This window comes from Chamaea fasciata, unplaced genomic scaffold, assembly GCF_029207755.1.
Source record: "Chamaea fasciata isolate MVZ Bird 193981 ecotype frontalis unplaced genomic scaffold, bChaFas1.0.hap1 SCAF_13, whole genome shotgun sequence".
Lineage (NCBI taxonomy): Eukaryota > Metazoa > Chordata > Aves > Passeriformes > Sylviidae > Chamaea > Chamaea fasciata.
The window spans coordinates 3626423-3653062 of record NW_027094098.1 but is presented as its reverse complement, the minus strand read 5'-3'; the positions used below and the strand labels follow the sequence as shown (position 1 = coordinate 3653062).

General features: G+C 46.1%; 1 protein-coding gene across 5 annotated transcripts in view; it reads right to left on the bottom strand.

Moving 5' to 3' along the window:
* The window catches only part of IQSEC1 (IQ motif and Sec7 domain ArfGEF 1), a 268694-nt gene that overhangs the window by 137547 nt on the left and 104507 nt on the right, over nucleotides 1-26640 (bottom strand). For 4 of the 5 annotated variants that reach the window (XM_066195698.1, XM_066195705.1, XM_066195697.1 and 1 more), the window contains one exon: nucleotides 14912-14998. The exons of the other annotated variant lie outside the window; for it this stretch is intronic. In XM_066195698.1, coding sequence (XP_066051795.1) covers nucleotides 14912-14998 — 87 coding nt within the window. The remainder of the gene's footprint in view (nucleotides 1-14911; nucleotides 14999-26640) is intronic. 5 annotated transcript variants of the gene reach the window in all.

The following is a 26640-nucleotide window of genomic DNA, read 5'->3' as shown; positions in this document are numbered from 1 at the left end:
AGCAGGAGCTCAGCCTACACTGCCAGGGCTCATTTATCACCTGCCATGACGAAGCCATTCGTTCCTGCAGCCCTCCAGAACCATCAGCATTGCCATTTCAGAACTCACATCACTTCCAACCCCTTTCAATCCATCCACTCCCAATCAATGAATGTTCCCCTGCACGCCAGTGCTGCTCTGCTGTGATCACCCAGCATTTCACAGAGGCAGCACATTACAAGATCCTGTGGCTCAATGAGCATCCCTCTTTTGTTTCCCAGGAAATGTACAGAATTACACATGCTGCTAAGTGGATTCAAAGACCCACAATCCATAGGCCGCTTCCCTGTTACTCAGCAAAGCTGCATTTATTATCTTAATCCCATCATTTCTCAAAAGGAAAATTGACAAGAGATATTTCAGATAAGCAGATTCAATGGCTTAAATTCTAGTGCACTCTATCAGTCTGTCAGAGGTTATGATGCTTCTTTTTAAAGACAGAAAACAACCTCTTTATGCCTCCACATGCACAGGCAATGTTTCAGTGTTCCTACTCCTCCACAGGCTCAAACCTACAGGCTGAAAGCAGTGCTGGATTTTTTTAAAAGCATCATTGCTCTCTGGAAGCGAAGGCTTACAAACCTAAGTTAAATAACAGGCAATTAATTAGCAAGCCAGCACAGAATCCAAACCCAAACCCAACTGGAGCTATGTTAGCAGCTCTGTGGCCAGACAACAAAATGTGGGGTCAGTGGTGTGTGTGCTGGGAACTACAGAGCAGCTCCTCAGCTGAAAGGAAAAAGGATTTTCCAGCTAACTGGAAGTTTACTTTTATCAGTTTATAGTAATAATAATTTTCACTGCCCTGAATTCTGATACTAAAAGGAGCCAGTTGAAACCACAGTAAAATGAGCATGAGATTCACACAATTCCAGAGCTCCCGAGCACTCCCTGTGCTCATCCTAAATTCCAGAATTTACAGTGGAACAGGTCAGGGTGCCTTTGCATCCATGACAACTGGTGCAGCTTCAGTGCAGACCCAGAAATCAGGATGTGCAGCAGTCCCAGATGCATCCAAAGGTTCTGGCTTCCCTCTGGACGTGTTTGGAGGCCAACAACCCCACCTGGAAAATGCTCTTTGTTTATGCACACACACACAATGAGTGCTGTAATTCTTTGGAAAAGCCCTCAAAACACAAAGAACGTGGAAGGAAAATGTCAAAGCAAGCTTGAAATGATTCTTCCCCATTCCTCAGTTTTACTCAAAGACCATTTGATCATTTAACTTTTCCACCCCGTAAATCAGATGGAAGAAACACCTGGCAGAAACCTGCACATCTGCCTGGAGGAAGCACCACTTCAGCTTTAACCTCCACAGCCCCACGTTTCCCACTCCAGGTTACAGATAAAGCATCTCACATGGACACTAACAAAAAAACTGCCTCCCAAATGTTCCTGCTCCTGACCGTGGGCCTTCTGCAGGGGGACTGAGTGCTGCGGCCAAGACAGGTCCCTAAATGACACTTGAAAGCCAAGCTCGGCATTCATTTGGCCTCATCTGGAATAAAGTCACAGACTTCCTGCTGCTCCACTACACACCTGAACCTTTGCCTCCCCTCGTGGCTCTTTGATCATCCTTCAGGCTTTGATGAAACACATCAAATGAGTCGATAATGCCTATTTGCTGTTTGCGGCTTTACTGCTAAAAGCAGTGGCTGCTTCTTTGCCTTAGCCCTGGATATTTCCTTCCCTCCAGGCACAGAAGTCCTCCAGGCACAGGAAAGGGGGATAAAACAACCAGGGAAGGGAGATAAATACCCAGGGAAGGAAGATAGATACCCAGGGAATGGGGATAAACACCCAGGAAGGATAAATAACCCAGGGAAGGGAGATCGACCCAAGGACAACTCTTGGCCATACCTCCCTTGGAATCCAGCATAAAATTAAACACAAAACTTTCAGTTTTGGAGCTCTGGAGCCCCGAGCTCCCTCAAATCAAAAAGAACAATTTGAAAAGAATGACTTGATAGTAAAGTCATAAAGAATGTCCTGGTGGGCTCCTGAAGAGCTCCAGGCACATGGAGAGCACCTCAGCCGCGGGCTGGATGCTGGAGGCACGTCCAGCACTCTGGGAAGCTGAGAGTGGTGGGCACATGTTGTGTTTTATCTTCTTTTTATCTCTGTTTATTGATAAACAAGAAATAAACACCTTCTCAGATGTTTATTAATTCTTATCTCTATTACAGTCTCACAAACGATGAGTTCTACAGCACTTCTAGCTAACAAACTAAAAATGGAGCCCCATCTCTCTCTCTACAAGGCCTTTTAAGGATAAACTGTCCAATTAAGAGATGACACCTAAATTATTTTTTCTTTTAACCCAATAACCAACCACCCATGGCCCACAATGTGGACTTTTCTATCCAATTACAAAATCCCACGCAGACCCATGAAGAAGAAGGTGAAAAAGGACTGGCCTCTGCCCTAAAACCTCATCTTGCTTTTATATATTATTATATTCTAAACCCTTAAAGTCTAAGTTTCCCACCCTGAGATATCACACACTTGTATTCAAACTCCACACCCACAATCCCAGCGCTGTCACTCAATTCTGGGAGCCTTTTCCACGGCCTCAGATGAAATGCAGTGTTTGCTTGGGGGTCAGTGCCTGTCAGCACAGAATGTCTGAAATCCTCAGTGCCCGGGGTTCCGACAGGCACAGCTGAGAGTCACCCTAACAAAGATTTGGTTTTAACCAGACCACCACGACCCCTGCAAACAAAACCAACCAAAACCAACCAAAACCAAAACCAAACTGGTTTGTCAGGGCCATCTGCCACGGCCAGGGCTGGCAGAGACAGCTCCTGATTAATCACAGCCTTCCTTGGGTGACAGAGGAAAATGATTTGAGTAACATTCCCTGATCGAGATTAATTATCTCCCCACCCCAGCCCCTGGCAAAAGCGTGTCGTAAAGCAGCAATTACAACTAATTGAATCCTCTGTAAAAATGGATTTAATTGAAGGGAGCAAGATGGATTTCAACGCTATCTCATTTTCAGGTGTGCAATGCTCCAGTGACTGGCTCGGAAGAAAAAAAAATTCAGAGGTGAATGAGATGTGACACACTTTCTTTAGGATAAAATGCTTACATTAACGGGTCATAAATCGGGTTGATTTTATGCATTTGTTCTAGGAATGCAGCTGCCAAAGATCATTAAAGGCCAAAGAGCACACAAATAGCATTTTATAAAGCTAAATCCTTGGACGGGTAAGGAACAGGAAGTTTGAAGCACCAGAAATTAGAAAGGGCCATATTTTCATTATATTGTTTTGCACATTTTCACTTGAATAAGGGAAGTAAACATAAATCAAAGAAACAGCTTTTGGTGATTTGAAATTCCAGCCTCCCAGCTTGTTTAGCAAATCAGGATAATTATTTCCAAATCTTCTCAAATCTCGGGTCTGAAGGGAAAACAGCAACACCTGCTTTTTACAGGAACGACTGAGCTGAAACATTAATGGCACATTAAGGTGTTGCCGGGCACACAGAAGGGGGTGTGGAAGCCTCCCATATCAGCACCTGTATTTCATAGAAAACACCGAATGTTTGCTCTGCGCTTGCTATGGAACCAGAATGTGCTGGGTGTCCCTGCCCGTGGCAGAGGATGATTTTTGGGGTCCCTTCCAGCCCAACTCACGCTGTGATTCTGTTCCATTCCACAACAGCAGCACAGCTGTTCTCTCCTTCTAACCCTCTGGTGTTCTGCTGCCAAAACCAAAGCTGAGGTGCTCTGAGGAGTCCCTCCCATCCCCAAGAAGGTCCCCAAGGTCCCTCTGGAGGGTCAGTGCCTGGACATCTCCGGGTCATGGGGGAGGGAGCAGGGCTGAGGCACAAAGGGTCAGCTCCAGACACGGCCAGAAAAACTCTCCCTGAACTCATTAATGGCATTTCTCCTCATGGTTGGACTCGGTGCAGCTCTGCCTCTTCTCATCCATCCTTCTGTGGCAGCTCAGCATGAGGAGTGATCCCTGATTCCAGTGAGGAACTGGGCTCTGGAGCTCTGGGCTCACCCTGAACCCCAGAGCTCCTTCCCTCTGCCAGAGGGGTGAGCAAGGGGAAGGAGGGGAATAAACACCCAGGGAATGGGATAAAACACCCAGGGAATGGGACAAAACACCCAAGGAATGGGATAAAACACCCAGGGAATGGGATAAAACACCCAAGGAATGGGATAAAACACCCAGGGAATGGGATAAAACATCCAGGGAATGGGATAAAATACCCAGGGAAGGGGGATAAACATCCAGGAAAGGGGAATAAACACCCAGGGAAGGGGGATAAATCCCCAGTGCTGTTCAGCCCAGCCCCTCCAGGACAGGGCCCTCCCAGCCCTGAGAAGCTGCTGCAGTTTGGGGAGTTAAAAGAAAATGGGAAACCCACGTGAACCCTGGAATCACTGAGGCTGGAGAAGACCTCTTAAGATCCTAAGTCCAACTTTCAGCTGAACACGCCCATGCCACTAACCCATGCCATAAAAATGAGAGAGAAGGTTCAGGATGCCAAACACCTTGTAAATACAGGTGTGATAGCATTAACCATGATCAATGACTTCAGCAGTCGTAGAATAATAAACCTGGATTTTCTGCTGATTCATCAGCAGATATGTTTATCTAGCAGCAATAAAACCCGCAGAATCATATTGGTTCATACCTTTTATTTACCGATTTCTTTATTTGAAACCCTGCTAGCCTAGGAGAGGTATTACTGTGTGTCTATCTTGCTCTCACACCCTTTCCTAGACAAGCACCAGTGCCAGTGGGATGTCAAACAGCCCCTGTGGCTTCTCCTGGGCTGTTAAACACAGTTTAACACTGTGTTTATCACACTGTGTTTAAACACTGCTCCCTGGAACATATCCTGCATTACACTCCGGAAAGGTGGGGGCACAAACCGCGAATTCAGGGTAACAATTATAGAATTTATGGACAACATTTATGATAATAATTATAAAACATATAAATGACATTGACTGTAGGGCATCCTGGCATATATATGCATATGTAAATCCATATATATATATATATCTCCAAATCCCCATATATATCCATATAAATCCATATAGATCCATATATATGCATATATATCCATCTATATCCCGTGTCCAGTGTTCACAGGGTGCAGAAGTACATGGAGCTGCCTTCCTGCCTCCTTTGCATCTCCATGGGCTGAGCCAGGCAGGAGTGATTTACCGGGAAAGCTTTGGGAAGGCTGCATTGGAGCTCCCTCTAGCCCCCACGCCAGGAAATAGTCAATTATTGCAAAAAAATTCCACCTCAGAAAAACCCCCCTCTACCACCACCCTCCCGGCACAGCGAGCACTCCCACACATGTGTGGATTTGTATTTTTGGGGTCGGGTTTTCTGAGAACTCCCCGCTCCATTTCAGTGTTCGAGGGGAAAAAAAAACAATTAGTGCTGCATGACAAAAAGGTCCCTTTTGCAAATAAATATTCCAGAATACAATAAAATAAATATTTCGGAATACAAACGTCCCCCTTGCACAACTGTGACTGGGGGGAGGGGGGGAGGCTCCAGAGGGGGCTCAGCTTTTCCAAACTGGGAATTCCAAGCAGCCAAATCCCCACTTCTGACTGTCCCAGTGCTGCTCCACTCCGGTGGCATTGCCATCCCAGGGCACCTGCTCAAGGAAGGAGCTGCCTCGGCCAGAAATTCCTTTATAATTCCAACTCCTCCTGAATCCTGAGCTGTCTGGAATGGTGGCAATCTCTATTCCATGACACAGCTGCTGCTTTGGCCAAGGGAGCATCCTGAAACCATCTTAAAACCTTTAAAACCTCGATTGCAGCCGCGTTGAGATCTACACAGCCTGCTGCATTTTTCAGGGGATTATTTCTTCTCCTACATTACACAGTATTTTCCTTCAGCTAGTTAAAATCTACTTGGGGAGATGAATATCTTCATTTATCTCAGCTGAACTGGTTTGGTTTTGGTTTTTTTTTTTTTTTGCTCCATCTAGTGGTGCACAAAAGTCCATCCTGTTCCAGCCCAGTGTCCACACGCTGCTCTGAGCTCTTTAAGTGACTTCCCACAGTTGTTAAGGGAGAGAAAACAATGCAAGTGCAGGAAATAACAGCAAGGCAAAGGTCATGCTGCAAAGCTGGAGTCTCACCCTCCTATTTCAGGCAGAACCATCCAAAAGCTGAATATGTTTGCAAAGGAGAACTCCAGACCGCAAAAGAAAACCAAACCAGCTTGATCCTGAAAGGTGCAAGTGCCTCAAGGTGCCCACGGAGAAATTCCCCACCCAAATTCCCCCAAAGCAGCAGGGTTTTTTCAGCCCTCTGGGTTCATGGAATGAGAAAATAAGAAAAAAATTAAAAAATGCCATTTCTACTTTGCCTTCCATCCCAAAATGCACAATGAGACAGTCTCCACTCTTCACAAAAACCAGTGCAAATTCGCCCAGGAATGGGAATTTTTCTGCTGGCACCTTTCTCTGTTTTATAATAACATGCAGCATTTTAGGTCATCTAACTCTGGTTAACCAAGAGAGCCCCTGCCAGCCTCTGCTGCTAAACCCAGGGATGCACAGTATGTTTTATTCAGCCAGCCATGATTTATTCAGAGAGGGAAAATGTTTACTCCTGCATTTCTGCCTTCCACTGCACCAGGGAAGGTCAGCTCAGAGAAAATGCCACAATTCAGGGACACTCCAGCTACAAACTCAAAACTCTTCCCAATCTCAGCAACCCCTAATGACCCTATTTCCCTTCCACTGGAAAATTACTGGATACAAACACCCTATGTCAGGGTCCTGGGCAGCCAAGAACGCTGGTCAGGCTTTGCGTTCCTTTTGCCCTCATCATGAATTCAGCCACTTCCAGGATGATCACCTGCCGGCTCCTCAGGTTGGGGGGTTTAATTTGCAGGGTCAATTCAGTCTTTCTGCTTTGTTTTCCTTTGCACAAACAGATAAAATGTATTCACTGAAACACTGGACAAGCCTTCCCCTCTGCAAGGGAATAATTACAATGCTCCAGAGTTCAGTTCACTGAGAAGGGAGTGATAATCACTGTTTATGTCTGGGAGGGAGATAAGCAAGTCAAAGTAACAGAAATTCCTATTGTTTCCATCTTTGGGCAGCAGCTCTGAGAAACTCTTAATTGTAGAGTAAAAGACCCAAATGGGGAGCAGTGTTCAAACATTTCAGTGTTTTGCCCTGCCCAGTAAACATCAGAGCAATTCCAGGGTTATAATAAACTGCAGTCATCCACTACACTATTTTTTGCCTACACTATTTTGAAACTTTACAGAGGGAATGAGTGCTCTGTGTCTCTGTTGTATTGAGAAGTGAATAAGAAACGTGTGAAACTGAGAACATTCAATCCCAAAGAGCAGCAGCAGCCACAGAGTGTGAGCAGTGAGCAGAAGTGATGCAGAAAAACTTGCAGAATCATGAAGGCTGATTATTCTTGTGCCAGCAAATCCCTCCCCAGGCCCGGGACACTGCAGAGTCACAGCCAAGGCAAGCACAAGGAAACATTTCACAGCAAGGATGGAGACAGTGGATCAAACCTCACAGAAAAGCAAATAACCTGTATTCTGCTTTCCTGGAGACTCCTTTGGGGGGGGAAGCACACGGAAAAGATGAGAGAGAGCCTCAAGCTGCCTTCACAGTTCTTCCCTCCTTGATCCTGGTGATTCTCCTTTTATCCCATCCTCAAAGCCACCCACAAGTACAAATAAATACCTGCTTTTCACCCTGCATCAAGCCACCTCTGCCTTTACTCGAGCCGCAGACAGTGGGGAGTGATGTTTTACCTCATGATAGCAACTACAGGTTTAAGATTCTTTTTCCCCCTCTCCCGGTCTTTCTTTCCCACTATTTTCAGGGTAGTAAATGCCACTGCAGAGAAATTCTGCTCCCTGTTCCATCTGCTTGCACTGGTTAAGTTTGGAAGACCCAAGCAGCAGAAATTCTCTGGTTGTTTTTATTTTAGAGCCACAGGATGTGTCTGGAGAGGTGTAACCAACCAAGAGCCTTGCGGGCAGTGGGAACTTGGACACCCATGGACACAATCTCATTTATCCAGCTGCAGTCCTGGCGGTTTTCAGCCGCGAGTTCATTCCTTCGGGGACAGCCTGGTGCAAAGCTTTGAGAGAAATATTTTTCACTGATGAGACAACAAGCACACGAGCAGCGATCTGGTCCTGTGGTCAATCCAAGAGGCCAAGGAAAGGAGAAGACAGAGCTCAAAGCGGTTTAGGATGGAAGCAGACGTGGAGAGAGGCTCTGCTGCCACAACAGAGCTGTGCCGGCTCCTCAGAACCAGCACCAAGGAAAAGGAGAAAGGTTCATCTCTGTGCAGGAACATCCCCAAAATGTCACGTGTTGGTGTTCGCCCGACCTCGAACCAAACCTCGAACAGCCTTACCGAGCCTCTCCCAACAGCTGCGCTCCCACCCCACAGCTGGGAGAGAAGAATGCCCCGGGGGCCGTGCCCTCCACGCCACACACACGGCAACAAAACTCACACTACACCTCGGGACTTATGGTACCGTTTATTTTAGTTCAAAATAAACTGTGCACTTGAGGAATCTGGGGTTGTTTTTGTTGGTTGTTTTTGTTTTTTTTTTTTTTTTTTTACAGCTGGTTTGTGTTGTCAGCACTGGGCAGGAGGAGAGAGCTGTGGGGAGGCCTGGAGAGGAGGCCGGGCCCAGGCCGGCGGCGCGGGGGTCCCACGGCAGCCGGGCACAGCACAAAGGGAGGACGGGAGAGGAGGGCTGGGCAGGTGGTGCAGCTCTGCGTGCCCCCAGCGACCCCCAGCTTCGCTGTCATCTCGAGGATGGGCTGCTAGACCCCGAGGGCGGGCAGCAGAACTGGTGCAGGACACTATCTTCCCTGCCGAGGAAGGGGAGGGGGGGGGGGGCAAGAAAGAAAAGAGACAGAGGAAGAGAATCACAGGGAACAGCATTAGGAAAATTCGGCTTGAAATCTGCGTTTGTTTTCAAATCCACAAATGCTTGGAGTCGTTCGTGAGCACCACCCAGTTTAACCCATTTCCACCTCAGAGACAGGACTCTCCACGAAGGGAAGGACAGCCCAACGCTGATGACTTAAACTCCGAGAAAAACACCGCCTTGAAAAGGCCACTTCTGGTTTTCCCATTAGAAAAATTCCATTAGGCAGTCAAACACACCCCCAGCCGAATGTGGCCACTGGCCCCTTCGTTTTTAACACACTTAGAACTCCCCCCAGGGATTTTCAGTGCCCACACTCTGCTGGAAATGCAGGACAGCTGCGTCCCCCTTCGGAGGGCGGCTCACACAGAAATCCCGGCGATGGCCAGGTCTGCTCTCCACTCCCCCACCCTCCCAAGGTGCAAGAAGAGCTCTGTCTCCAGGAGGAGTTGCCAGCATCATGAATGGTGCCACGAGGCAGGAGCAGTTTGGAATACCCACATCTGTAATGCTGAAAGTGCTTTATGGCAGGGAAGGAGATGCTGGCTCCAGCCACTTCTGAACCACTGACACAACCACGAGGGGCCACTTCCTTCAAAGGAAAGAACAGGCTAAAGGAGGAGGATGGAAAGGAACACAATGAAGGAAGAAAAAACAAGAAAATCCCAAACCGAATTTCAGGCCATTCTGCCAGCTCTCCCGACTGTGCTCAGGAACACAATCCACCATTTGCACTCCCTGCATCACGTAGGCTTCAAGTGGAAAATTACAAGTATTACTCTCATTATGCCAGCTTTCCTTTGCCATAGGGTGTGAGCACAGATGCCTTATGTAATCAGCTGAACCTCACACTGACTTAGGGCAGGATTTGGTCACAGTTTGGATCCGGTTTGCTCTGTCCATCTGCATCCTGCCTCTCTGGGCAACATGCTGCTGGTCTGGGCCATGCTGCTCTCGCTCCTTTGCTCAGTTTGAAAATTCAAATTCCATCAAGCTTTTATATCTCTGCACGTTCTAGAGAGTGCTTAAACATGCTGAGGTATACAGCTAGGCAACTGCAGTTAGAAATTAGATCCCTATTCAACATTTCTTTGGTAGAAAATGTCAGTGAATAGTCAGATCAGTGCTAAAAAGAATTCTGAAGAGCAGCTCCTTCAGATATGTCTTCACCTGGGACTGAGCACTGACTGGAAGCTACCACAGGAGCAGGGATTCTGCTGCATGGTGAGGGATGTCTCTAGAGGTGTTTGTAGGGAGGACACAAGAAATCTTTGCTCTGTGTCCCAGGGAAGACTACAGTGCCCAGCAGAGGGAAAAAACAAACTAGCAAAGTTCATTTATCTATGAAGAGATTTTTTTCATTTGAGGGGTATAAGCTATTTCCCAGTTTTCCCTGGCTGTGCTGGTGTGCAAGAATTCTCACTGTGCTCTTGGGAAGAGTTCAGGAAAAGCAAACCACTCTAATACGTGATAGAAGCATCTTAAAGCTCAGCATTGTTGCAGGGGGAGCCTCTGCATTAACCAGTTATGGTGGCAAAACAGCTCCAAAGCCTCCCAGGGGCTCAGACAGAAAGAAACAGCACAATCAATCCTTCTATCATCGTCCACACAGTGGTTTGTTTCATGTAAGCCAACATTACCTGGTGAAACAAAGATTCCACATTAAAATTTCACACAAGCACAGTATTTTCAGAATGACGGTTTTACCTCCCAGAGGTGCTGATTAAACATTAAGCAGGCAGAGACTGCAAGAAAATGATGGGATTTCTTTGGTACTATAACATCCTTTGCATTATCATTTTGTTTTCACAGGTCTCACTGGGGAAAAAAAAAAGAAAAGAAAAATCTCTAGCTTCACGATTTAAAAAATGGTCTTTGGACATGATAAGGGCATCTAATTTGAGATCAGAAGGATGGAAGGTAGAGTGGATGGAGACAGGAATGAGTGACAGCCAACATTTCATGCAAATCAGGAGGAGGAAATCACAGTTATGAATAAACACGTCAGATGGAAAGATGCTCAGACATTAGTGGTAAGCAAATCTGTCCACAGTTGCAGTTTGCATACATCAGCCTGTTCCATACCCACACAGGGAAGGCAGAGAGGGACAGGGCTGGATGTCCCCAGCATGGGTACTTCTGGACATGGAATTTTGCTGTGTGTGAGGTACCTGCACAGATGGGCTGAGGGTCTGACTGAAGCTGGCCTAAAGATGTGTCACAGAATCCCAGACTGGTTTGGGTTGGAGGGACCTTAAATCCCATCTAGTGCCACCCGGGCCATGGCAGGGACACCTCCCACTGTCCCAGGCTGCTCCAAGCCCCAATGTCCAACCTGGCCTTGGGCACTGCCAGGGATCCAGGGGCAGCCACAGCTGCTCTGGGCGCCCTGTGCCAGGGCCTGCCCACCCTCACAGAAAACAATTTCTTGCCCATATCTATCCTAAACCTACTCTCTGTCAGTTTAGAGCCGTAGAAAGTGTGCTCAGAGAATGCTGGGAACAAACTTCCTCAGACAAGACACGGAGTGATTAAATTCCCCTTCTCTGGATGCCGATTTATCCCTGGGCTTTGCTCAGCTCAGATTCCAGCTGCAAGGCCTCTGAGGTGATGATGCAGCAGCGCCAAGCCAGAGGCTCAGCAGCTGAGGTACAGGACTACCTGGATTTCTGCTTCTCCAGGGTGTCCCGTATCTCCTTTACTTCACACCAGATACAAAATCTGCTTTCCAGTGATCTCACAAATCCAGAGCAGCTCCTGGAACCTGCAGCTTCCGTTGTTTTCCAGGCTCTACTGGGGAGGCAGGAAGGGGAGGGGAGTCAGAGAAGCCAAGCTACAGATATTGCTGGTCTATTTTTTAATTCCCAAACAGAAATAACCCAAAAAGAGCAAGCAGAGGAGGCATATGGGCTAACTGGAACCCAGACAAGTATCTAGCTGGAAGGACACGACAGGCTCAGGCTTCCCAAGATTTCCCTTGTAATAGGGGAATGAAAGATAACTTGTATCATTTCTGTCCATTTTAAGCATTGTAAAATGAGTGAGGGATTACTGCAATAGCTGCAGTTATTAAAAATGCATTATTTCCCTATTAACAATTCAAAACAGATGCCAAAGATCGTCTCGACTAGAAATAAAACTGCTGGAGTGAATAAAACATCCAGCAATTAGCTAACAGCAAATCAGAGATGCTCCAGATTTCACTGTAGTGCATTCATTAATTGCTTCGTTCAGAGCAAATTGAATTTTTAATTCTGGGCTACAAAATTAATCCCTCTGTGTATTTTCTAAATAAAGCCTCAAAACTGAAGCCAGACCAAAGCATCCACGTCTGTTAGTTTTGTTTCTAATGATTTCTATTTATAAATTGATAAATGGGAAGACTAAAAGCTAAATTTAATACCATTAAGTGTATGTAGAAATAAATGCAAAGCCCAATCCTGTTGGAGCTCTAGCAGCTCATTTTCATTCACAGCAAGGGGATCCCCATGTGCAGGTCCTGTACAAAAACAGGTGCATCATTTGCACTTGACTCAGAGATTACGGTTGTGGGGACGGCAGTTTGGATAAAACAACTTCAGAAATTGAAATTAGGGGTAAGCCAAACCAATTCCTGCCATGAGCAAGTACTGTAACAGCCTGGCTCCAGCACAGCAGCACATCCGTGAGCAGGGACAGCTTTAACATTGCTGTGCAATCTGAAATTAAATTCTAGAGAATGAAAGTTTCTATTCTGCAGCTCTTTTTGTCCTCCCCAAGAACAGAGGGCAGTGGGATGAAGGATGATTTGTGTTACAAGGGGCTTGTGCAGGTGTGGACAGTGCAGCCCTTGCTCAGAGCAGGGTACAGCCAGTGGTGCCCCACTGGGCTGAGCAGGGCTGAGGACACAGCCCTCACTGCCTCTGCTGGCCTCTGGTCCAACGTCTGACCAAGCTCATGCTGAAATTCCCTCTCTCCCTGCTTTGCACCTAATTGGAATTTTCCTTACTGCAGCTTGTTTCGTTTTTGAATCAGCTTTTCCATATTCTCCTAAGCACAGAACCCCAGACCACACTGGTCTGGCTTGGAAGGACCCTAAAGCCACAGGCAGGGACACCTTCCACTGTCCCTCCAAGCCCTGTCCAGCCTGGTCTGAGACACTTCCAGGGATCCAGGGGCTGCCACAGCTTCTCTGGGCATCCTGTGCCAGAGTTTGACAACTCCTTGAGGGAAGAATTCTTTCCTGATGTCCAACCTGAGCCTGCCCTGACCCAGCCTGACGTTCCCTCTGCCCCTGTCCCTGTTCCCTGGGAGCAGAGCCCCGTTTCCCCTGGATGGCAGGGAGTTGTGCAGAGGCAGAAGAACAATAATGATAACAACAACAACATTTAAACTATTTCCCCTGAGCCTAAACTCCCCTGAGAGGAAACAAGGCCAGGGATGAGCTCCTTCCCACTCCTCAGTCCTGAACCATCAGCTGAAGGTCCCACAGCACAGCCTTGGGTACTCTGAAAACTGCACAGCCTCGACACACCCAGAGCAGGGAATTCCTGTCTGCACTGCACAAAAAAAAAGCTGGAGAAATTCAGGATTTTTCACGCACAAAGTTGTGCTGCTCTAAGTTTTAATTCCAGAAATAATATCAGTGATTAAAAATAACACCCGAGGGGGAGCAAGACACTGAGACATTCGAGGAACAGCTGGTTTTCCCATCAACATCCCTACAGGAAGATCCTTAAAATTAAAGCACTGTCAGCTAAGGACAGAGGAAAACTAAAAGCCTCACTAAAAAGCCAGCAGGGAATCTGAATTTTCAGGCCCTGCTCCTCACCAAAGGAATACTGAGCTGTCTTACAACTCAACTATGGACTGACCACCACCAAACAAATGAAGGGCTCTGATGGGAGAAAAAAAACCAAACACACAAACAGATGCTGCAACATAAACCAACAGGGTGAATCCAAGCATGCATGGTTCGAGGTAACTACGGGATGAAATATTCAAACCAGAAAAATGTTTATGCATTTACAGATTTAGGATTCATTGTTTGCATTGGTCTTTCCTCATTACCCGTGCAAAGTGATTTTGATTTTTTAGCACCAGGCTTTCCAATGTTTTTGAGATTAATATTATTCATGAGCTGGCAATTATCACTAAGTCGATCGCTAATAGCAGAAGTAAAAATCCAAGACAATATTTTCCATGGCATGCACAGTTTTTTGAACAGTTTTCACATTTCCAATGACTTCCATTAGCTGCCCTTTGATGCTTCCCTAAGATGTTACAATAAACACTGGCACTGACACTGAGTTGTACTATGGGATGTAATTGCTGCTCTCCACAGTGGATCAAAGAGAACACATAGATAGAAAAGGATTCATGTTAAAAGAAGCATTAGGAGCTGGAAAACATGTGTTTTTTGATGTATTCAGGGCAGACTCTGCTTGGCATCGAGGGCCTGGCTGTGTTTAAAACCCCCTTATTTCATTCAAAGCCAAGGCAGTGCTGAGCCCTGGGCAGGTCCATGCCTTTAACCTTCAGGGGGTTAAACACATGGATGAATTGAATTCCTCAGCTACTGGCATGGAATAGGCAGGGGTGGGAAAAAAGTGTTGCTCAGAACAACATCAATATCCTCCATAAATTATATAAATATTTCAGCATATTTGTCATGTGAGAGCAAAGCCTGCACCTCCCTTCTGCCTACCTTTGCAAGCCCAGGGGGATGTGCCTCTAAAGCACATTTTACTGAGTAATTCCAGAGAGCCTGAGAGAAGGACTCACTGCAGGGATGGTTCTGCTCACAGCTACCCTACAAGACATCAAAAATATTGGATATTTATTCCAATATTTATTTATTTATTTATTTCCTTTTAAAATTTCAGCAACTATTGCTTTGTCTGGTGTCAAATGGCAACATCAGATGTGTCTCCAAAAGGCAGCAGTGGGTGGAGCATGTCTACTCTTACCTGTACTCTGAGTGTGTGGCAGGGACAGCTAGCTGGGAATGGTACAATGGAGCTGGACAGCAAAACTGGTGCAGAGTATTTAAAGACCTACGACACAAGGAAAAACACAGAGTCAAACCACCAGGTGCTGAGAAAGGGGCTTTGGAGGGGAAAGGCAGGTGCTGACAGGAATATTGGAAACTCACGAGAATGGTGACTGAAATTTGAGGCACAGCTGTCAATTCTGGATCCCGGGGGACAGAGGGGGAACAGTCCCAGGTTTTAAATGCACACATCAAAATGACGGTGAGGAGCTGTTGCAATGAAGAATCAATCAAAAGTTTGCTGCAGGATTAAGATCAAATGCCGATTTAAGGCTTGAGGCTTGCCTTGCCACGCGGCAGGAAGGCAAAAGCTGAAACCTTGAGGGTTAAAATCCCCATGGAAATGAAGCTTTAGGCTTGCATCTTACTCTGCACCAGTCAGGCTGTTCTCTCTTCATGGAATTAAAGCACAGGGCTCTGAATGAGGAGGAGGGAGAATGCAATGGACATGGACACAAAGCGTTCTTCAAGCCCAGCAATTACAAACATATTGCAAAATAAACCGTTTGAAAACGTGAAAGAGCCCAAGTTTCACCAATGTTTTAAGCAATATTCAGACCCATGCAGTTTAATCACTATTATTTGTTCAAAGCATAGACAGAAAACAAAAAGAACCTTTACAGCACAAGGATATTCTGCACCCCAGATCATCAGATTGGTTTTGTTTCACTAAAACAAAGAGGAGTCACAAAACCAGACAGGAAGATCTGCCACATCTGAAGGAAAGCTTGGAGAATCTTTAAGCAGCACAGAGCACACGTCCCTGTGTCCCTGCTTGTGCCAGGAAACATTAAACAAGGCTCAGCACAGCAAGTCCTCCGTGATAAATCCACCTAATCAAATTTCTCAGGACACAGCATTCTTCTAGGAACTCATAATAAAAAAAAATCAATATCTCCGAGCTCTTTGAGTAGGCACCTGTGGAAGAGGGAGCCATTAAATTGAAAATCCTTATTTCACTTGGGAGCGTCCCACCTGACAGTTAACAGAGGGGGGGTGTGTGTGGTTGTGTACACAAATGCACTTTGTAACTCCCCCCCCAATCTTTCTCTTGGTGTTTTGACAGAAGTCTCAGAAGATTGATTTTGACTCTGCTGCACCTCCGAGGCTTAAAGTGAATCCTGTGAGGTCACTTACTTACGAGATCAAACAGAGTGGTTAAGCAAAAAGAAGTCAGGCTCTGTTCAGGAAGGAGTAAGTTACTAATTCTTAGGAAAAAAGGAAAAAAGACAAGGTCAGCTTGTTCTGATCCCTGCTGCCAACACTGTGTCAGCAGCTGCAGGGCCAGGATCAGCTGGATTTTCTGTTCAGAGGTGGTAACTCCTGTAAAGCACTCGAGCTTTTGGGAATACAGCACAATCCAGGCACAAGGCGTGTGGGATGTACCCTGCTAACACCTCACAGGGCACAGGCACTCATGGGGGCACCTCCAAATCCCTTGGAAAACACAAAAAATTCCAAGGAAAAACGGAGAACAGCACTGAAAGCACTGTCTCAAAGCAGCTAGGACAGGCCAAAGCTGGGGTTTCTGACAAGAAAAACACACAATGTGCCACACAGGTTGCTCCACTGGGTGATGGGGCAGCAGGTGGTGAGTGCAGGGCACAAGTCTCACACTGGGCAGGGGAGCTGCTCACATGGAGTACCTGCTGCCTCCTGCCTTGGGATACCTGTTTTTTTCCAGCAGAAGCAAAAGGAGGAAATGGAAGAATTCATTAGGAGAGTGTTCCAGATTCCATTCCCACCACTGGTTGTTTTTTTTCCCCACACAGATCTCTCTTTCTTCAGAGAATTAACCAGTGAAATATGAAAGGATAGGAAAAAATCTCTCTGGATTCAGGTCTGCTCTACAAAGCCTTTTGAACAGAGCTTGCTCCTGGCTCTTCCAAAACAATTCTGCCCACAAGGCTCTGGGAATCTGTCCTACACTGACCTTCCCAACTTCCGAAAGAACCTGCTCAGGAAGGAAGGAAGCTTTCCCAGTGCTCCTGTTAGGGTCTGTGGCACAGGGCTGCGGTCAGGAGCTCACCTGCCCCGAGTTCCTGTTCCAAGGTGCAGCAGAAACACAACAGAGAGCAGATGGGAAGGGTTTGCAGGAGGTCCCCACACTGTCACAGGGGTGCAGGAGGTGACACAGGTGACAGGGCTCAGTTGCAGGCTGGGACTGAGGTGTCATGAGGTTACTGCTGTCCAACACACCCAGCTGGATCCTCAGATGGATCCTTGTCCCACCACAGACAGAGCAAACACCCAGAGCTCTGGGCTCTGCTCTGAATTTTAAAATTCAGGAATAGCTTAACTCTGTTCGGGTTCCTCCAGATCTCACTGACTCATGTCAGCCTGACCATGCTGAGGCTCAGGCTTTCCAGCCCCTGACTAACACTAATTCTACCCAAAGCAATGGGGGAAATCTAGTGATGCAATTTAAGATTCAGATGTGGCATTTTGTGCCTTCAATCACCTGCCAAAACAGCACTTGCAGTCATTTACACCTGTGCAATATCCCAGAGAATGTTTAAGGTTCCAGTCACTTTTTTTTTGTTGTTGTTTTGGTTTTGTTTTTTTTTTTTGTTTGTTTGTTTATTTGGTCTGGTTGGAGTTTTAATTATTTTTTAAACTTCATAGCTATAGGTTGCAATCAGCCTTCAACACAAGTTTGCATTCAAGCTAGAATTCATTTACCAATTCTTAACACCTAAAGACATCAGAAGAAATCCATTTCAATCATCTGGAGGAGAATTAATCACTTCTCCTGTTCACAGTCTCGCAGATACTCAGCCCTGTGAAGATTGCTTTCCACATCTGTAGCTGATGTTCTTCAAAGGATGATTTAGGATTATAAAGAGAGTACAGGTACTTCAGCACCAGACAAACGACTGAAGTGACAAACACTGCCTCTGGTAATTTCAGTTTCTGGCCCATTGCTGCAACACCCCAGGGCACATGGAAGTTTGGCCGTTTCCCACTTCCAGCTCTCCCCCTGTGAATCCCTGCACAAGGTTCTTGTGAGAGCAGATGAGTCCACCAGTAAAACCAGAGCCAAACCCCTGACATCTCATTCCTCAAGAGAACAGGAGAAACCCAGCTCTTAATAGAGCACACAGACCCCAGGCAGGTGTGGCTGTGCCTCTCACTCCTGTGGAAATCCCACTGTGTTTGCCATTAGAGTCCACTCATTTGAACAGCACTTTCCTGCCCATCAGCAAACAGAAATTCTTTTTCATCTTCTGGTTTTAGAGCCTTGCTCAGATGTACAAAAAAAAAAAAAATCGATTATTGGTCATCACAGAAAGTCACAGCTGTTTTTATTTTTTCTTTCATTTTCTCTTGCAATCCCCAACAAGCCTCCCAAACTCAGCAGAGAATTTCCTCTATACTGGTTTTTAACCAGCCCGGGAGAACAGAACACGAGGCCATGAACCTGGAATTGCTTTTGCTCTCACAGGTTATCCTGTGCTTTCCCAATGTGCTCGGAGCCAGCAGATGCTCCTGGCAGGATTGGGAGCCTGGGGGCAGCTTGTCCCCTCTCCCTGCACAGGACACCGTGGGGAGCACAGGACATCCACCCACCCGTGCTCATTCTGCTGCTGTTGGATTTTCAGCAGGTGCAAGCCTGTGAGTGGGTCAGGATGATTCGACCATCACTGTCTGAGAGCTTCTTCCAAACAGAAACCTTGAGACTGAGGGGAGCTGGAGCAGGAGCACAGCTGGAAAAAGCCTTCCTGGAGCTCATGATGTGGCTGATGAGAGGAGCTGCTCAGCACCTTCAGTGCCCTTTGCTGCTGCCCTCACCCAGAGCCACGACTTCCTTCACCATTCCTCCTCCGGTCTGAGACAACAATCTGCTCCCCTCCATCTGCCAGGATTCACCCCTTTCTCCTGGGCACGTTTTTCCCATAAAGTGCAGGTTGCAAGGAGTATGTGGAAAAAACAATCCCAGCACAGGCTGCTGTCCTGGGTGTGCACACATCTTTCTAAAATCCTTCTAAAAAACAGCAGGAGGGGCAGACAAATTCATCTCCTATTTCAGCCCATTCACTCCACAGCAGCTGAGGTAACCAAGAATGGTTGGTTTGACTGGAACTCTTAAAAGGAATATTTGCATTTCCCAGTGGTTTATCCTGTTGAAGAGCAACGTTATTATACAAGATGAAATTTTCTTTCTCATGTCGATCCAGAGTTATGGCAACAACTGAGATTAGAAAAGACTGTAGTTAAAAACTAATAAAGTCTGTCCTGTTCTTGTTTAATAAATCCAACCATTATTTTCATGAGGAACAGCATTTGAAATACAATCAAAAGGATACCCAAAGAGGCAATGAACAATAAAAGTCATAATAATACGGACTCACGTCAACTCCAGCTAAATGCTTGCTAATTAACAAGTTTATTAACCTGCTAGAAGAGCTTCCAGAATGAAAACCCTGACCTAGGCCAAAGGACAACTTTTTGAAAAGCAGAAAAAGCAGCAGGAAGCTTTTCACGGCAGCTCCCATTGTCCCAGCCCAGGTGTGAGTGCAGCTGTCTGTGGCTGTGACCACTTCAAGGTGATGAAGCACCATGACACATTCCCATTTCCAAGGACAAACTCGTACTGCCCTTTACCCAAAATCCACAGGGCAGTGTGACTTTGGCTTTCGAAGCAGCACTGAAAAACCTTCTCTTGTTTTCCTATTCATTTCACCCCACTGTATGTGCAGCACTCTGCAGCCTCAAGGAGAGGCTTTGGTGGCACACAGAAAATGTTACGGGTTTTTTCAGTGTTGTTATTATTAATTAATTTCCTGGCACACACTCTTTTGGATGGCAACCCCACAGCATTAAATGCTGCCATTGCTTTTATGGTTACATACATCAAAACCTTAATAACCATAAAATCTGGAGGTCCCAGCAGAGAGCACCACACACTGCAGGAGAACCACAACTCCTCCCCTCATTCCTTCATTCCCTGTGCACAAAATGGCTCTTTGGGCACAGCTTCCTGGACACCAAATCCCAGGGAGGCAACAGGACAGCTGCTGGCAGGTAAACACCAGTGGAATTACTCTGCATGGAGTTTGAGAGTCAAAAAACTCACCCACATCTCACCAACAGCACAGCCAGATGTTGCAGAGCTGCTCTGCTGGCATCTCCCTCCTTCCATCTCTGCCTCCCCTTCCATGCAATAATCAGAACCTGGGTAAAAGCATTCTAGGATTCCATTTATTTCCTCCCCACAGAAATGAAAGATGTTTTCACCAGCTACAGGGATGCTCAATAAAACCTGCAGCTCCAAACCAGCGGCACACACAGTCCAGGGTTCAGACAACTGAGTTTTGTTCCAGTGTTCACCAAATTTGGTTGTCATCAAAATGATTTAAGGGCAGCATTTGTACATGGCGCAGCAGAAATGCAGACTGGGAGTTCTTGTTTGGAATAATGCTTCTCTTTGTGCAGCCCCAACTCAAGTGCCCACAGCTGGATTTTTCAATGGAATCATCAGGCACACTCTCACTGACCTCTCCTCCATCAAAGGGCCTGCAAATAATTATCATCTCCTGGGAGAATGGAGCCACGACAAGCCCAGCATACTAAACAAGGAACAGCCATTATTTTGTCCCATCCTAGAACACAACACTTATTAGCATCACAGAGAATGAGAAATAATTATTATAAACTTTTTTTTTTGCTTTCATGCAAACGCAGTAGCAGCCTATACAAGAAGCAGGAGGGATCCTTCTGCATCCCTGCACAGTCTGCAGGCAGCCTCCAGTCCTGGCTTAGCTGGAACTAGGGTGAAATTAATTACGACTATTAATATGTAATTAGAAAAGTTTCCTTTTCAGTCTCACTAGAACCCCATCCATGGTGCAGGGTGTTGGAGAATAATTCACAGGATCTGTATGATGCACTTGTGTTACTTGTGTTACTGGGAGCTGTCAGAACCTCTGGAAAAGAGCCCACACAGACCAAACCCAGAAATTAGGAGCAAGGAGACACGAGAGAAGGAAATTATCTTTTAGATTAAATCAGAGAGTGGATATATTCCCCACATCTTTCCTCTATGTCCCACATCATTACCTCAGGTCCCAGAAATCCTCAAGAAAAGCCAATTCCCAGTACAGAACACAGGCACATTCATGATCTCACAGAGCAATAACCATGGCAAACCCAAAGCTGAGCACTGCCAGTTAAACATATTGGATTTGCAGCTGATGAAAGAGGCAAAATAGCAAAGTACAAAGAATGAAATTACCCAGATACAGTGTGAGAGATTTACAGCAAAGCAAATCCTGTTACTTAAAACAATGCTCCAGTGACATATGTTCTATTCAGTGCAGCAGCTGAAAAAAAAAATGCTTTCACTAATCCAAGTAGTGTGACACTGTTGTTCAGCTTTTTTTAGAACAGCAACACGCAGGCTTTCTACACTTCAAGATGAAAAAGATATTTTTATCTTATCAAAGATACTTTCAATGGCAGAGATCTTTGGCGTATATGTATTACAAGAACATTGACAGAGTTATCATATGTAAGGTTTCCTCTGAAAACTTACTCAAGCATTGTAGAACTGGTTTAACAGTTTAACATACATTTTCACTATGGAGAACCCATTAGTTTTAAAGAACATGAAGATTTTCATCTTTTGTTCACGTGTTCTTAAGAATAAGCTCTTAAAAAAACCCAATCCCAGCTTACATTTTTCCCTTCCTAACAATCATCATCAGCTCTCTTACACAGGAGTTAAAACACAGAATTCTAGTAGGAGGCAGAATCCACATCTTGTTTTCTACAGCAACGTGCTGAGGTGGGTACAAGATACCAAAGGTGCAAGCAGCAAAACAGGAAAATCCTGCACAAGATGGGTCTATAAATAAGACTGCAACCTCACTGTTAAAGACAGCAGCATACAGGGATTAAATATCCCTTACCCCCACTTGATAAGCACTGTAAGAAATCCATTCTCTGCTGAGAGTCACAGAATCCCCAAATCCCAGGACTCAAATTAAAATGGAGTCCAACACGACGAGAAGTGTTCTCCCATGGATAGGCACACAGCAGGATGTTTCAAGCTGACCCATGCACACCTGGAAGGCTGCAACCTGTTCCCCAAGTTTACTTTTCTGATTTCAACTTCCTACAAAAGGCTCCACATTTAATTTCATTTCAAAACATTTCCACTTAACCATTCACCCCTTCAGCACAAGATAAAAATCTAAAGAAAACTTTAAGATGGATCCTAATATTCTTCTGTTGTTCTGTTTGAGGAGTTTGGTTTTGAATGGTTTTATTTACTCTGCCTGTGTGTGGATGGTGCTGCTGAACATGGAGCAGATTTACTCAAATCAGGGCACTCAGAGGCACTGCTAAAATAACTGGAAAAGGCTGGGGATGACAATTACAAGTGTTCCATGCAGGATCCTCTGGAACCCCCAAATTTCACCATAAAGGGAGCAGATGGTTAACCAGGGTTCAGAACTGCAAACAGGTACAGCCATTTCAAGCCCCTGGATTGGGAGTAAGGACAAATCCAAGGGCGCATCCCTGCCTGGTTTGGTCACAGTTTGGAGCAAACCCCCTGTGTGTTCCATCCATCCATCCATCCATCCATCCATCCATCCATCCATCCATCCATCCCTGCTTAGTTTGTGCCCCTTTTGGAGAAAACCACCTGTGTGTTTCCATCCATTCCTGCCTGGTTTGTGCCCAGTTCTGGAGCAGACCCCCTGTGTGTTTCCATCCATCCCTGCCTGGTTTGTGCCCAGTTCTGGAGCAGACCCCGTGTGTGTTTCCATCCATTCCTGCCTGGTTTGTGCCCAGTTCTGGAGCAGACCCCCTGTGTGTTTCCATCCATTTCTGCCTGGTTTGTGCCCAGTTCTGGAGCAGACCCCCTGTGTGTTTCCATCCCTCCCTGCCTGGTTTGTGCCCAGTTTTGGAGCAGACCCCCTGTGTGTTTCCATCCCTCCCTGCCTGGTTTGTGCCCAGTTTTGGAGCAGACCCCCTGTGTGTTTCCATCCCTCCCTGCCTGGTTTGTGCCCAGTTTTGGAGCAGACCCCCTGTGTGTTTCCATCCCTCCCTGCCTGGTTTGTGCCCAGTTTTGGAGCAGACCCCCTGTGTGTTTCCATCCCTCCCTGCCTGGTTTGTGCCCAGTTTTGGAGCAGACCCCCTGTGTGTTTCCATCCATCCCTGCCTGGTTTGAGCCCTTTTTGGAGAAAACCACCTGTGTGTCCCATCCATCCCAGCACCTGCATCACCCTCCAGAGTGGCCAAACCCTGAGCCCCAAGCCACGGGCTCAGCTTCCATCAGGGGCTCCTCAGCCCACAGGAGAATCAGCTCCTGTGTCTGACCTCAACCCTGCAGAAACTGCTCCAGGGAATAACAATCAGTGCATGCACCTTTCTGGTTTTGATCAGCATAAATGTAACAACAAAAGCACAGCGACTTTTTCCCCCTCGGTACGACACTGCTCAAGGCTGCACTGCACGTCCTGCTGTTTGTATTCCTGCACTGAAAAGACAGATTGCACTTTAAAATGACAAAGCATTGGAACAAAATGGAAGAGAGATCCTTGACTCATCACAGACAGAATTCCTAGCACTCTGCATTGCTGCTCGGGTGCAAAGTGAAAGAGTTTCCTCATTTTTTTTCCCCCTGCTAAACATAGACTACTCACTGTATTACGCTGTATTTTTAAATACCCACATGCACAATCATCATCATCATCATCATCACCATCATCATCTAAACATGTTTAATATCCAGAGCATTCATCTGCCAAAAAAAGGTAACACCCTAAAAATGGTTCGTGGAAAGACACCTACCCAACAATAAACTGATCACTACTCCCACTTCTGGAATCCTCAACACAGATATCAGAGACGTGACGACAGATGAAGAAGGAAAAGGTACTCACAAATAACACCTTCTGCAAGCCATCCTTCAGTGGGGGGTGGCCTTGGTATTTCTATTTTCTCTCACGCAATCTGAGGTAGAAAAGCTCTTTCTCAAGGGGGAAAAAAATGTAAAAAAAAAAAAAAAGAAAAATCACATTCACAGCTTTTGCACGCTCATTCAGGCTCAGCCACGGTGGAACATCACGGATAAGTAAGCTGGTGATGTAACCAGCATCAAACACTGCATCAGATAAACCCAAAGGCTCTACAGGGTTATATTTTGCAAAGCCAAAAGGTTTTTCCCAGAGAGGAGGTTTAGCAAGCACAAACCAGCCGCACTGTCCTCACATTCCTGGTGGGCTCGCTTGCTGCTTCCAGAAAAAGTCCCAAAGCTGTATTTATTATTCAACTTCATCACCAAGAAGAAACAACATGCTTTCTCATTTGATATTTAGACGGAAATATCAAAGCACCAAATGTTGCATTTTCGAATGCACCATCTCTGCCTGCTCACTGTAGTACAGTCCAAACCAAGAAAAGGCCATTGGTCCTTTTATCTCCATGGAAACAGCAGCATCTGTGAAGACGAAACGTATTCCCTCCTCACTGCAAAGTCAATTTATAGTCACATACTATGACATAAACTGATAAGACAGCAAAGCTAATCAGCAACTAGGAGAAACAGCAACCTAAACACCAGATTAAGCTCTTGCTCAGGAGAATATTCCTCTGTACACAGCGTTTCTGCTGTGAAAATTGCAGAATTAAGAAGCAGATCAAGCTGTTCCTGTGAGCTGCTGCAGGTCGGGGATTTGTGAACTTCCCAGTTTGGCTAACGAGGAGAGTGGCTGATTATTTTATACAATGAGCTTCTGGCTTGAATCTCTAGTTATACATGGGAAGAGATTTAAACAAAATTGCTCTTTGCAAAAAAAAAAAAAATCCTGAAGAATTATTGCTCCAGTGTTACCTTTTCCCTGCAGAAGAGCTGTCATGTTTAATAGCAACAGCAGAGTGAGAAGTTTCACAACTCTACAGGTGACTGCCTTCCCAATCTCCCCTCTTTTTAACACCACCAGTGGTGCAAACACTTCAGCACCATCCTGCCTCTGCTCCACGAGCCTCCTCTCCAGGGAAATGATCCCTTCTACAGGCCTGATGAGTCACCTCCACTTGATTTGACTGGGTGGTACTTTGAAAAAGAGAAAACCAAACGAAAAACTAAACCAACAGACCCCATAGAGCACAAAAATGTGCTTTTCCTCTCTCCTCCCCTGCATCCTGCCCAGCCCCGATGCTCAGCGCTCAGCCCTGACGTTCCCAAGCCAAGCTTCCTCCCTTTCCTTCATGAATCAAAATAATGACCATCTGCTCACGTTATTAAGTTAAACATACACCAGAACACACTGATGAGGGCAGCTCGTTTGCCATGGTCAAGTGATCAGCTCCATGGCCACTTGTCCCATTTCCAGAGGGACAGGGGGAAGCCAAACCCTGCTGATGCACCCACGCAGCTCCCGGGGCTCAAGGGGAGCAGGAACTGCCAAAGGTGCTGCAAAACTTAAAAAAAAAAAAAAAAAAAAAAAAAAAAAACAACAACAACAAAAAAACAAACAAACAAAACAAAAAAAAAAAACCACACAAAAAAACCACGGGGGAGGCAGGAGATCTTTGGTTCAAACTGATTTGCAAATGAATTAGGGATGAACTAATTGCAGCCCCACTGAAGGAGCCAACAAGGAAGGTGGAGAGGAACTATTTTTAAAGGGCCTGGAGCAACAGGACAAAGGAGAATGGCTTCAGATTAACGGAGTGTAAGGTTAGATGGGATATGGGGAAGGAATTGTTCCCCAGGAGGGTGGGCAGGGCCTGGCACAGGGTGCCCAGAGCAGCTGTGGCTGCCCCTGGATCCCTGGCAGTGCCCAAGGCCAGGCTGGACCCTGGGGCTTGGAGCAGCTTGGGACAGTGGGAGGTGTCCCTGCCATGGCAGGGGGTGAAACAAGGTGATTTTTAAGGTCCCTTCCAACCCAAACCACTCCCTGATTCCATGAGTCTGTCTAGCAGAGGTGCGTTTTGGTTTACAAAAGCAAATTTGGTGATAATTTGTAGAATTGTCAGAGCGGCCACAGCCCTCAAGTCGCATCAGCATCTGTTGGTGCCGTGGAAGGCAACAAGAAACCAAAGGGGAAGCAGAGGCCCCAAAATTCCCCATTCCCCCACATAACTGGCCTGTAGGGCTTGGATCCGGCATCAACAGGTGCTCCAGAAGGATTCACCATACCAAAACTGCAACTAAATAATTATCCATGTGATGTGGTGCTGCCCCAGCCAGCAGAGTGAGCTCCAGGGAATCCAGCCTGGAATCCATCCCCAAAGCTCTTTGTTCCCAAAACCTTCCCTGGGAGCTTGGTTCTGTAATTCCACCCCACATGGGCTCATGGCACGGCTCAGGCTCCTGAGCAAAGTGTGCCCATGCCACACTGGAGGCCTGGATTGGAGCATCCCCACCTTAAACACGGATGTGTTACCCTGACATGATCACAGGTATCTGTCAGCTTTGAAAGATGAATTATCTTTTGCACAAATTAAGATAATGCAGACAAATACAGATTTAGATGAGTGGTTTTTTCCTGCTGCACAGCCTAAAGGTGTCTTGCCTTCCAGGGAAGTTTTATAGTGATTCAAATACTGATTCATTTTCAGCAGATACCAAATACAAAGAACTGGAAAAGTACAATTTCAAAAGGTGCATGTGTGTCCTGAACTTGCACG